This window comes from Cryptotermes secundus, unplaced genomic scaffold (genome assembly GCF_002891405.2).
Source record: "Cryptotermes secundus unplaced genomic scaffold, Csec_1.0 scaffold1383, whole genome shotgun sequence".
In the NCBI taxonomy this organism is placed as follows: Eukaryota; Metazoa; Arthropoda; class Insecta; order Blattodea; family Kalotermitidae; genus Cryptotermes; species Cryptotermes secundus.
This window is the reverse complement of record NW_019731296.1, coordinates 355,628-368,542: the sequence shown is the minus strand read 5'-3', so window position 1 is coordinate 368,542 and position 12,915 is coordinate 355,628. Positions and strand designations below refer to the sequence as shown.

The following is a 12,915-nucleotide window of genomic DNA, read 5'->3' as shown; positions in this document are numbered from 1 at the left end:
GGACAGGGTAAGAATCCAGTGTCATGATTCTTTGTGCAGTCTGACTGCTCAAACTACATGGGGGTTTCTCAAGGCTGGAACCATATTTTAAGCAGTCTTTTGTAACATTTAGTATTCTAAGAGTAAACGATATTGGACACTGTGTAATCCATGGTAATGATTCTTTGTGGTGTAACTGGTCAAACCGCACAAAAATTCCTAAATGCTAGAGCCATTTTCCAGTCAGCTTTTGTAACATTCAGTATATTAAGAATTCCACTTTCCAGTATCCATTCATTCCTCTGTATAAACTGTCCACAACTCCCATGTAACAGGTAAGACTGATTGGCTATGAAGCATCAATGAAACTATTTCACTCATATTTCCTTCAAAAGAAGCTGCCTCATCTGAGGACCAGAAGGAACAAATTTTTCCATATCACCACAAGGTAATACAAGGTTCAGTTTTGTAGTCAACATTTGCTTCTTATACTTTTATATAATGTAAGTATTTTCTTCCGTAACTATAGACCATATTCCATTATATTCAATCTTGTCTAAATCAGATTGTGTCTTTTCAGACAGGTTTTCTCTTGTCAGCAATAACAGCATATATTTAGTGAGTCTAAATTTCTGACTATATTCCATTTGTTTTCCTGTACCTTTTGCATATTTTATGTTGTTGCATACATATATATATATATATGTATTTTAATCCTGCCGTCTAAATTTATTCCAATTTTAGCCCTCTCACTGCACCATCCCTGTGCAACTTAGTCCATGTATTAAACTTCACACTTCAAAGGCTCTTTGTCTCATCCTATTATTCATTTAACGCTACATGTTTCAGGCTAACTGGCAATCATCAGTTGTATAAGGCTGTTGAGGAAAACTGTTGCATTTTGCACCTTATGAGTAATGTGAAATGCTTTTAAATATTTTAAGTAATTTTTTAGATTATCATGCCATTGTTATGTCTGTTGTGCACATATATTGTGGGTCTAATGTAGATGTAGTATGGAATAATAGGCTACATTAGTGTTTTAATCAAGAGACACATGTAAGGCAGAACATTAAAGTCATCTGTTAATTAATTAATTAATTTTGCACAACAGGATGCTACAATATAATATTGCGAATTTTAATATACAGATGGATTTGCATAGAGACAGTGAAATGAGACTGCTAAAATTAAAATACACAGTACAACAGGATGCTGCAATACAATATCAAAATTTTTGTCTAAACTTAATGTGCAGCTGCCTCAATGTTGGCCGATACAATGGAAGTATAATTTTCTTATACTGTCTTATTGTAACAGATGTATTTCGAAAAGTTTATTTTGTTTTTATAAGTATGTATATTTTAGCCCATGTTATAGGTAAGTTTATTTTTGTAAAGAGAGCACAGAGTTCATAACTGATGTCACAGCTTCAATATACATGAATATTAATAACTAATGAAGAGAGTTTCTTTACTGAAGAGTACATAATCTGTCAGAGACCTTCATGACCTTATTGGCCCAGGTATATTTATGGAAATCTTTATGTGTGAAAAATGTGTTTTCTTCAGTGCATTATATGTTGCCAGAGCAATCAGCATTTTACCATATTCATTCTGTAGAGGCTCTTCACTATTAACTAAAATATCAATGACTGATTATTGCCCACTCAGGCATTAAAATGTCCTTATTACCCTAACCTTTATATTAAAGCACCATGCCATGAAGAACACATACAGGGTCAGAGAGGAAGAAGTTCTCAGTGTAGGTGACAGAGATGAAAGGTCAGATCCGTAATCAGACCATCACAATTACACCAGTTCTGTATTCCTATTGCAAATTCTTTCTCTCCAGAGGAATGAATGGTGCATTTGTGTAAAGTTAGATTCCTGCAGTTTCTTGGGGATGGGGGAAGAGAGATTAAGGAAACCGGAACCTTGTATTTTCAGTAATATAACAGAATGGCCTCATAGTTAATTTCAAGATATCTGATAACTGTTTATGTATTAGAAACAGCAGAAACTGCAGTTTAATTAACACGATACCTCAATGCAGTATTATGTGTACTAATTTTGACTATAAACATATCTTTGATTAAAGAGTATGGCCTTCTGGGTATTAATGTCATGTACTTCATAAAAAAGCCTGACATTTCAGAGGAGCATATCACACCCACGTTCAGGGTTTAAAATTAAGTTCTGCTTGCCACATTTTTCTTCCTCATTTCTTGCTTGAATTACTCTTCAGCCCTGAAAATGGAGGCAGTATGTTCCTAAAATATGTCAGGCCTTTTTTGAAAGAGCACAGTGTTACAACCTACATGACAGCATTCTTCATAATCACCAATTTGAGAACCTGAAATCCAGTATGTCTTTACTTAATTGGCAGTATTAAATCACATAAAAGTTACAACCAGTTATTTCTTTTTATATAAACCATTCTTTCTCACACGCATATTTTAAAAACCTTCCTACCATTATGTATTAGTGAAAACTTGGTACCTTGGCCAGAGATTTAGCATGGGCCATCAGATTTCTATCAGAGTGCCCTGAGATTAGGTATGAAGACATTCTCTGGTGAGAATCGACTTTCACAGACTCATCACATTAGCAGTCAGGTATATTGCACCCTGACAGTCTAATGACAAGGCTCTAATACAGAAAATTTCAGATGCATATTCACTACCAGATCAAAATTGTTAAGACAGTTCCTTCAAAAAAAATATGCTGCTGCATCTCTGATATAAAACACAAATTCTGTAGTAGTGCCAGATAAAATAGACCAAAGGGTTGAAATTAACATATTCACTGCCGATTCTTCCACCTAACAAGTTGAAGTTTATCGTGCACCAATTTTGATCCCATCAAGAGATGATTCGTTGTCTCTGTGTATGTGAACATCATTTTCTCCTACAGATGTCATTTAAATGCAGAGAAATTGTAAATGTAACTTGTTGTGTAAAATTTCAGTATAGGGCTTGGCAGTAAATGTGTTCGACACTAAAGATGCTGCATCTATATAAAGTCAACACTCAGTGTTTATAAAATCTTTTGTTCTATTTCTAAAAGTCTCTAAATATCAACTTCATTCTTTCAAAAGGGGATGAACAAGATTAAGTGAAATTCTTCTCTCTCAGGTGCAACATATTCAGTCTGTGATAAATCTGCCATATTGTGCTTTTTTGCTCTGTACAAATGCCATGTACTATTTAGAAACCCATACTTTCTAACTCTGAGTTTATCGAAATGACACAGATGCCCTGGGAAGGGCAGGGCAGGCACAAGCAGAAGTGCTGCTCTAGGCAATGAGAGTTCCAAATTAAAGGATGTTCAACTTTCTCAAAAATCCATCACAATAATATGAAATTCACATACACTGTGATGGAAACCACCATTTGTGTCATAATTCTTAAAAAAAAAAAGAGTAAAAGAAACAACGATAAAAATAGGGTGTCATCTGGTCACTGTAATCATGACGTTACTGCCAGCTTATGTTTACAATATTATACAACAATACCAGCGCTTACAGTTCACATTTACATTTATATTGTTGCACAAAATGTTTATGATCCATTTACATGAGAGTTTATGGCATTTTGATTTTGTGGCACATCCTAGAAAATCATTGGTTATGTGGTAGCTGGAAACACCGCCATTTAAACCAGTGGTTCACTAAGACATGCTACAAACACTCATAGAAAATGAGCCTTACATGACTGCCAGCTGAGGGTCATGATATGAAAAAAAGAAGATCAACAGAAATCTTCATTTAAATAAAATCAAAAAAGGATTGCAACATATGTCACCTGAAGAAGCTGCCTGGTACATCTGCGTTCTTCTTCCTGCCCTGATCCTGACGACTATGGCACTTCATGGCTGGTTGTCTTATTACACACTTCAAGTGTATTCATTTGTAAATATAGAACACAGGCAGAAAAACAAATGACAGTAAAAATTTGAGGGGCTTATAGGAAAACCTGCTCCATTGTCACTTTGTCTACCATCGATCTCACAATGACTGCAGTGAGATTGAATTAGGTTCTGCACAGTAAGAAGCGGATGTCCAACAGCCTGCTATATGACACAATCTCTTCAGGAAATTAATGTTATAATACTGATACAGTGATGTTATCCAGAGAGGACTCAAACATCTGTCTTCTGTGCATTAGATCAGTGCATATCCAAACAGTGCAATGGGAAAAGATCTCACAAACTGCAATATCTCTTTCATGCCTTTATGTGGGATGCTGGGTTCCTATATGCGCTAATAATCATATTGTAATATTTACATTTCAACACATACGTACTTTGAATCATGTAATAGATTTAACAGTTGTGAACAAAGGTCCTTGATAATGTTCCCACCAACAGAACATGCTGGGCTAATGGATATATAAAGATGTACTTGTATATAATTTGTATACAGGTGTTATATATATTAAATAACCAACCAATACCATGGAGCAGGGTCCTTTATGAGCAGCTAATAGGTGCGCCTCTTGTGAAGAAATTCTCACCATTTTATGGAACTAAAAAGAGCCCACTATTGGTCCCTGTCCTGAGGCAAACAATTCAGTCCACACCTCTAAGATCCATTTTAATACTATCATTTTATCCATGCTTATGTCATCCAAGTGGCCTCTTTTCTTCAGGTTTTCCTATAAAGACTTAGTAAGAATTGATTTTCTCTCTTATACATGCTTCATGCCTCAGTCATACTATCCATCTTACTTTGGTCAAGCCAATAATGTTCTAAGAGGAGTATAAATTTGCAAGCTCTTCTTTATGCAATTTTCTCCTGATTTCTCTTCAATCCTCTTGAGTGAAAATATTCTCCTCGGCAGCCCATTCTCAAAATTCCTTCATAATCACACATTTCTATTTAGATGGCTGTCTGATTTGTTATATAACAGCATAATTCTATACAGTGGATGTCCATTATTAAGGTTGCTCTTTAGCTTTAGCTTTAGCGTTTTTTGTTTGTCTTATTGAACCATTCACTTAAATGAGCTGTTTCCACACAGCCATACGAATGATGAATGGTTCACTGAGACGCACCACAAAAAGTAGCATGTTACAAATGCTTATGGAAAAAGAGGCTTGTAGAGGTTCTATTAGGAAGGGATCTGTGTGGCTAATGCAAAAGAAATTAGATGTAAAGGCCGTACATGAGCAGTAAGAAATTGCAGATGTTGAGAAATCATCCCACATGTCTACACTGCAGGAGATGCAGAACTGAGTTCCCTGGATACAATTATTTTATTTACTATGATATTTAGAAAGTCATTAAGCTTTATTAAAATTATGATATTAGTTTCAAGATTTCAAAGTACACAGTTTGTATACTGCTAGAATTTACAGGTGTCTGAATTAACAACAAACATCTTAAGAATTTGCTCAGTTATCTGTGGAAAGATCACACTGTGATTTAACTTCCAATCAGCATAGACTGATAGCAGCGCTCCAATCAGCTCATCCCTGAACAATTAATCATTTCAAACTTGATTAACAGTCTAATAAATGTTAGGATAATAAATATTTAACCATCCACCAGATAACATTATGAAACAATATAGAGTATTTTTTTTAACAATGTATGAACTCCCCATAAAAGTTACCCTGTGCCCACACAGTTTTTTAATATCTGCCCCCCCCTGCTCTTAGTTTATTTTAATGATTGTTTTATTTTGTTTCTTATTTTATTTTGTGATGTGCAGTTCTTCTATACTTCTGTCTTTGTGCTGCAAATAGTATTTAATCAATGGAGTGGAACAATGAACAGTCACGTGTCCAAGGATGAACTTTTAAAGTGAAACATGAACTGGACATTTTCCCTTATTACCTTTCATAAGGCTGGAAATGAAGGTACATGCAGGTACATATGCTCTGCACAGTTTAACAATGCTTAATTTTGAGGAAGCTATTTCCATTGCCATAAGACACTATAACTGCCACTCCCAACAACAAAGGAATAATCATGAGTGTTCCATGTAATAATTTCCTTTTAATATGTATAGGTCATTCCATGGGCTTTTCTACTCATTCTGAGTGTCTATTTATCTCTGAAATGGAACACCTGACTTGTTCTGAAGAGCCATTTCCACCCAGTGAAGTCTGTTAAAGAAACACAAAGTTTTGGAAGCTCGGTATACTTTCATCATCAGGTTGGGTCAATTAGATGGACTTATCCCTGGTCTTAGGTCATATTTAATCTAATAATACACGCATAGCCAGCATCTAAAACAATCTTTCTTTAATCCAAATGGGAAAACAGAGATGCCCAGTTCATATATCACTTCAATAACACATCTATGTCACAAACCTTTAGACTCAAGACATTTTTAGTCTTACATTTTCCATGATGAATAGAAGTCACTTATATAAATTTTGTTACTGTTTAGTCTCTTTGTTACAGAACTTGAAACATAAATTATTTCAAACATTCTTTTTATAATCTGTATTTTCTTGATTACAAGATGGAGTAGGCATGTAGGGCGTGGAATAATGTTTTGTGAAGGGTCAATTTGCAGTTGCTGCAAGCATAAGTGAAATATAGATATTTCTGAAATGTGAGGATTTCGAAGGAGTGGGGGTTAAGTTCTATGCATTCTTAACCTCAACTTTAGATGGCTGCAAACAGCACTGTCATCTCCACAGAAAAAGCCCCATAATATCCACTGCATAGGAGGCTGGTTGAGCCCCAAGCTCATTGTGGATATGAAGGCAGGAAAATGATTCCCCTTGCAAGGGACAGACCATCGGTTTTCTGGCCCATAGCCAACTATTATATTGACTGATATATCTTAGCTCTACATTAGGAAACACTGTCAGAAACCAGCCACATTATGTTGGTAGTCCTGAAGTTAAGAAATTCCTTCTCTGACAATTAAGTAGTTAATTTTAACATTTAGAAAAGAATGTATGATAATTCCATCTACAGTGATGTTCAAATTATTATAGTTTTAACTTACAGAATAACAATACCTCCTTGCCCAATAAGTACACATCCTTCATTGTATACTGCCAAGGTCTGTTAATGACTGGGGTCAGTCCTGGATGTATCCATTGTGATATTGTATCCACTTGTTCTGTTCCACAGTGCTGGGTGCCCTACATATATCTTAATATTTTTTGCCCTTCAAGAAGGTGGTAGCTAATCTCATGACATCATTCAACAGAAGAAAAAGGAATCTTGTGGAGCAGTATTTACATATTAAATATTATTCTCCATTATTGGCCAAGCATATGTTATACACTCTTTGTAAATAGTCTCCCAGAATGATCTAGGGAATCACAGATCTATATCTCTCTTCCTCACACATTCATCATCAAGTATTATAAAACTGAGCAAGCTGGTATAGTGGCAATGCTTTTACACTTGCCTTTGGGAGGTGCCTGGTTTCAATTATTCATGTTAATGCTGTGTGAGATTTGAGGTTCTCATGGTAGTATATATAAAGATTTTGGTGCTCTGACATTCAATGCCATATTGTTTGATGGATAGGTACCATGGTTCATAGGAATATTCTGTCTCCATCTTCAGGGTTACCTACAGGTGGAGGTAAATGCTGAAACTGAAGGGAGAAGGATCCTCTGGAGACATTGGTACCAATCAAACTACAAGACACTGCATCTCAGGTGATCATGGTTGTAATTAAAGTTAATACTGTATCTTAGCAATACCGTATTTCAAATATGCTACTTGTATTTTTCTCATGTTGGTAATTGGTTATGGCAAGAGTATGGCACTGTAACCAAATCAACAAAAAAACACGAATAAAATTAATTAAATTAAATTCTTGATCTTCTACAAGCAAAACTAATATATTTGAAAAGTGATATAAAGGCAGTGTGTTATTTCTGATTTCAACAACAGGAATGTGTTCACCGTTAATGTTTTATATATATATACATACTATATTTTGAATGGCAATTGAAGTGAGTGGTGCAGTTTCTAAGCAGAAATTATGATTCATAATGTTTTGATGGGTAATATCTGATAACATACCAAGCCATACAATTTTATCCTACATAATTTGCCAATCTGTAAGTAAGTTCTGGCTTTGGGTTTCATGATTAGTCCTGAAAGCAGAAGCCCAATATTTAAGCTCAAGCTCTGAAACCCTAAGGACTAGAATGTATATAATCTATTACGATTACTTAGAATTGGCAAATTTTGGTTGAGGACTTCAGAATTTGGATATAAATTATTTCCCAGCTGGCAATATAGGCTTCTTCTTGCATTAAATCTACCCTGGTAAATATTTTATTCTTAACCCTTTGTGTGCAATGAACCAGTTACCAGATAAGTTTGGCCCACTTATATTAAAACTGCTAGAGCCAAAGAAACAATGTTTCTGTTAACAGATGGCATCAAGTTTAATATATCAAATGTTGGATAACAGAACAGGCTTTCACAATGCCTTCACCTGTGGTTGCTTGAAGATAATGTGATGAATTAGGATTTTCTGTGTGATTGCATATGGTTTTATAGCATAGGGTAACAGTCAAAGGGTTAAGAATCTAGCTTTTAGCCCATTATCTGTTTTGCTTTAAAGTTACTTCTTTTTTGTTCATTGTATAAGTCACAGCTCTAGTTCAGCATCTTGTAATCAAAAATATACAATTTCAACTGAAAATAAAGTAACATTTAGCATTTAAGACCTTTTATGTTGGCTTGTGTCCAAGATACAAACTGTGTAGCAATTCCTTAGTGCCTAGTTATCATGAAGAAGCAGCATGGACATTGTAGAATATAGAATTCAGGAGTATTAACTTCTGAATCTGACTTTTACTTTGCTGCAACTCAACAGGAAATATAAAAATAATGGCAATAACACATCTTCAAAGAAATGAAGGAGCAGTGGAGAGTTTGTGGGGGAGAATATTCCAGCAGCTCTAAATTGGATCACAGCTAAAAGTTCTTTCTATGAGGAGTAGTTTCCGCTCTTCAGTCAGTGCCCCGGATGACCATGTCACTCTCCATAAATCATTTGCTTATATTAAAACAACGATGAGCACTTTTGGTAAAAAAAAAAATGTCAGCACTACATTTGAATCTGTTCCAACATAAACATCACTTTACTGAGAAGGACATGTTGTCGGTATTCTAGAAAGATACATGACGTCTACCTTCTGTCTCGTCCAACCTGGGAGGAATCTATCAAAACTAATCATCATTGCACTGTAGAAATGAGTGTGATAATGCAATCAAGAACTGCCTCTAAGATACGACAGCCTCTACATAAGTAAACGTAAGGTGAACAAGTCAGTCGTCAGATTTGCTTACAACAATGAAGAGGAACAACTAAATAGAGAATATCCAAAAGACAACAGTAATAAGAAAAAGTTCCTGTGTCATTATAATCACATTAGCAGAGCTCAAAGGTAACCATTGTATGAAAAAGCCACTTCATAATTTTATAATAAATGTTCGCCTGTTTGAAAATAGCTATGAACAAATATAGAACCTTCTCAACATGACTCTGTATACTATACATAGATAATGGTCCTGCCATTTATATTGTATAGATATATTATTTTACATTTAGGCCTATTTAAGTATCTAGATGTGTAACCTAATAAAATATCATATTACACCATACATACTGTGACGCAGACTGGGTGTAAAAATGCAGCTCCCTATTTTTATTGAGCACCCTATTTTAAAGCTATATTATTTTGTATTCTAATATTGCACAATTCTAGCTTCCTCACAGATGTGAGTCAATTGCTCTCACTATCAACAAAACAATGTGCTGAGCACTGCAACAATAACGTATGTGCTCTTCATCCAGTACAAGCAGAGGACACACACGAGATCCAACAACTTCTGATCACGGTTTAGCATAAAAAAATGTGGACTTCATCATATTATGTTATTTGTATACAAAATCGGTTTACCAAAAGTTTGTGATGTCTCTCACCGCAGTGTGGTCATGGCGGCAGCAGAAACAATAACAACAACATACACTATTCAATGGTGTCATTGGAAAGCGGTGTCCTTGTGAAATGTATCTGACTTGTGGAACATGGGCCGGCTGGTGCGATTCATCGGCAGCTGCTCCTGAGATGCGAAGTTGTTCTCTGACTTGGGCCTCGGCAGGTTTAGCCTGTGCAGTGTTTTGCCAAGCTCGTGCAGGTTACGTCCCAACTCATGGATGCTCTTGTCACTAGACTGATTACCCATGGATTCTTCAGATGTGTTCACCTGTTCTGCCTGTTCAGCCAGAGCGTTGACCACAGCGTTGATGGTCTTACTCTCGCTTCCCATGTCCTCTTCACGGTGGGACACAAGGTTCGGGTTCTTCCCGATTTTGTTCAGTCTGGAACAGTACCAACAAGCGATCCTACTGAGAAGTCTTAGCTGGATCTTGGAAGATCCAGGACAGACACGCAACTTCGTGCGTGACATTTGGCAAGATTCCCATGAATTCATACGATCCTGCTGAATCTTGTCAAATTGTCCCAAGATTTTACCAAGATCTACTCTGCAACTATATGACCATTTGGACAATGCTGACAAGGATTCTGGGTTGCAAAACTTAGTGTTAGCCTACTCAAGGAAATGGTGAAACTGTGGTGATGCAGTTCTCAGTGAAACGAGTACAGTAATGCACGAAGAAAATGTAAAGGAAAAAAGAAAATGGACAAAGAGAACGAAATGATACAGCACCGTTCAGTTCATGCCGCCATTCTAACAACTTTAGTACTGTGGCATGAATTTAGCTGTTTTATAGAACCTTGAATGTTACTGAGATTATGTATTTGTGAAAACTTGTTTTTAAAAAGTAAGGTAAAGTTGTCCCTGTGTTTTAGGCACTATGCCATGAAGACATATGGGAGAATGGAGGTATAGCTCCATCATTCTTGACCTTGGCACTAGGTGGAGGTGAGTGGTCAGCTTCATGTCTCTGCCACTTTACCCCCAGGGAAATAGCCCCTGATACCTCTTGGACAGGAGGCTGGGTTTGTCCCAGAGCCAGTCTGGATGCTGTGGAGAAGAGAAAAATCTTGAACTGCCGGTAATCGAACCTGGGCCTCCAGCCAATAGCCCGTCACTATACCGACTTTATTTTAACAAGTTCTCGTTAAAATTTCAATGGGCTTTGTACTGAGAGTACACTGAGCTTTCAGACACATCCAGTCAATCGCCTTCTTTCAACACACGTTTTGAAAGTTGGCTGTTTCTGTAGGAAGGGGACAACCATATACACGTATATGTATGAGTTTCTCTTTGTTTCATGAAGTCTTGCCAACGACACTACCGTTTGGATGATAAAAGGAAGAGAGTTCTATATTCTATGATACAACGCTATGTAGTCCTTTGAAAGTCAATTGACATTCCTCCAAAATATTGGTTGCGTTTCAAAAGACAACATGGCGTTACGTATATCCCAGAAATAGAACTCTTTATAACCACTGCTGTGGAGACCTCACGTCCTAGAGCACAAGATAAGTTTCAAAACGTCGATGATGAAAATGTTGAAAATTTCTTCATAAATTAAAATGTGAGGTCCAATGTTCTCACAGTGGTGAGAATCAAGATTACACACTTCTGACACATGATGTGTAATTTTGTAGAGTGAGACGAGCGTTTTAAACCAGAATGCAGAAGAAAAGTGGGAAAGTCTAGATTGAACTGGATGTAAGTTTTAGAAAAAAAATGATTCACAAGAACTAAATGTAGATAGGTGACCAGAAAAGGCAACTAATACATGCAAGAACTATTGAGCCACATAAACAGCCCTTGCTATATGCACACAATAATAGAACAACAGGGTTATGCAATCTGTTTCTAAACAATGGCTCGGTAAACAAATTTCCTCATATCGAACCATGCTATGCAACGCGGTGATGTCGTCAACAATACATGCTGTGCTTTCTGTGGAATCTGTGCAGAGTACTTATAAGAGACTTGAATTCAGAGTTCAGGATAGTTTTTAGTTGAGTTTCAAGGTTCCATGGTGACTGAAGAAGAAATGGCAAGAAGACTTCATAGTGTTTTTAAGTGCTAGTTCCTGTGTTGAGGTCCACTGTCAGGAGATGACTACTGAAGACGGAGCATCCCAGTGCGTGTGCAACGGTGTACTGGGGGGTGTGTAAATCAGCGATAGTGCTGTATTAATTGTATTTAAGAGAACTTGTAACAGAAGTGCAATAAATCCAATCATCTGAACTAGAACCCGTTATTTTCATCACACCTGCCACCCTACATGTGACATTTTGGTGTCAGAAGTGACATCTGTGATATTGAGGCCAAGATTCTTAGAGGATTATAAAAGCAAAGACTAATTAAGTATCAACATTTTGCAGGACACTCTACCATATTATATATATTATATTGTGTCACACCTGAGAAAACTGTGGACTGTAATCCTGAAATTAAAGTGTGCTGAATTTATAAAAATTTAATGTTTATGTTTCAGTGTTTATTATACCTGTGATGCAGATGGTATGATAACTTTCAATGACAAGAATTAATATCTTTCTACTATATGGATGTAAAATTCTGCAAACGAATCACCGTTATTAACTATCATCTATTTCTCTAAGCGGTCCTGGAGGTGTTCCTGTAGAGTTACCTTTCAGCTGCAACACTCTCCATGGTGCGGCGCATAAGAGGGTACTGATCCAATACCACGTTAAAATGCTCAACAGAAAGGGAGAAGAGGTTGCAATAGGTTTCAGCACGGACACTTGCGACTCGGCGAGCATTTGTCAGTAGGCAGATTTCACCGAAGTATGACCCATCACTGAGACTTGTGGCAACTTCTCCATTGGCCATTACAATGTCAACAATTCCTTCTTGAATGAAGTACATCTTAGTGCCAATTGTACCTTCTTTGATGATGATGTCTCCTGAAACACAATACAGCTGGTACACTGAACAGTAGCTAGTGCAGACATGCTAACATTTAAGATGTTTTGAAAACAT

The 12,915-nt window shown here is 36.5% G+C and overlaps 1 protein-coding gene across 9 annotated transcripts in view; it reads right to left on the bottom strand.

Annotated features, from left to right (window-relative positions):
* Positions 1 to 1,384: 1,384 nt before the first annotated feature.
* Positions 1,385 to 12,915, bottom strand: part of LOC111866994 (potassium/sodium hyperpolarization-activated cyclic nucleotide-gated channel 2) — a 319,261-nt gene continuing 307,730 nt past the window's right edge. For 5 of the 9 annotated variants that reach the window (XM_033752499.1, XM_023856406.2, XM_023856408.2 and 2 more), the window contains 2 exons: positions 12,563 to 12,839; positions 1,385 to 10,303 (listed from right to left, as the gene is read on the bottom strand). In XM_033752499.1, the coding sequence (XP_033608390.1) occupies positions 9,964 to 10,303; positions 12,563 to 12,839 (617 nt within the window). In that variant the 3' untranslated portion in view covers positions 1,385 to 9,963. Of the gene's footprint in view, positions 10,328 to 12,562; positions 12,840 to 12,915 lie in introns of all 9 variants that reach the window. The other 4 variants (XM_033752497.1, XM_033752500.1, XM_033752501.1 and 1 more) reach the window with 1 other exon arrangement.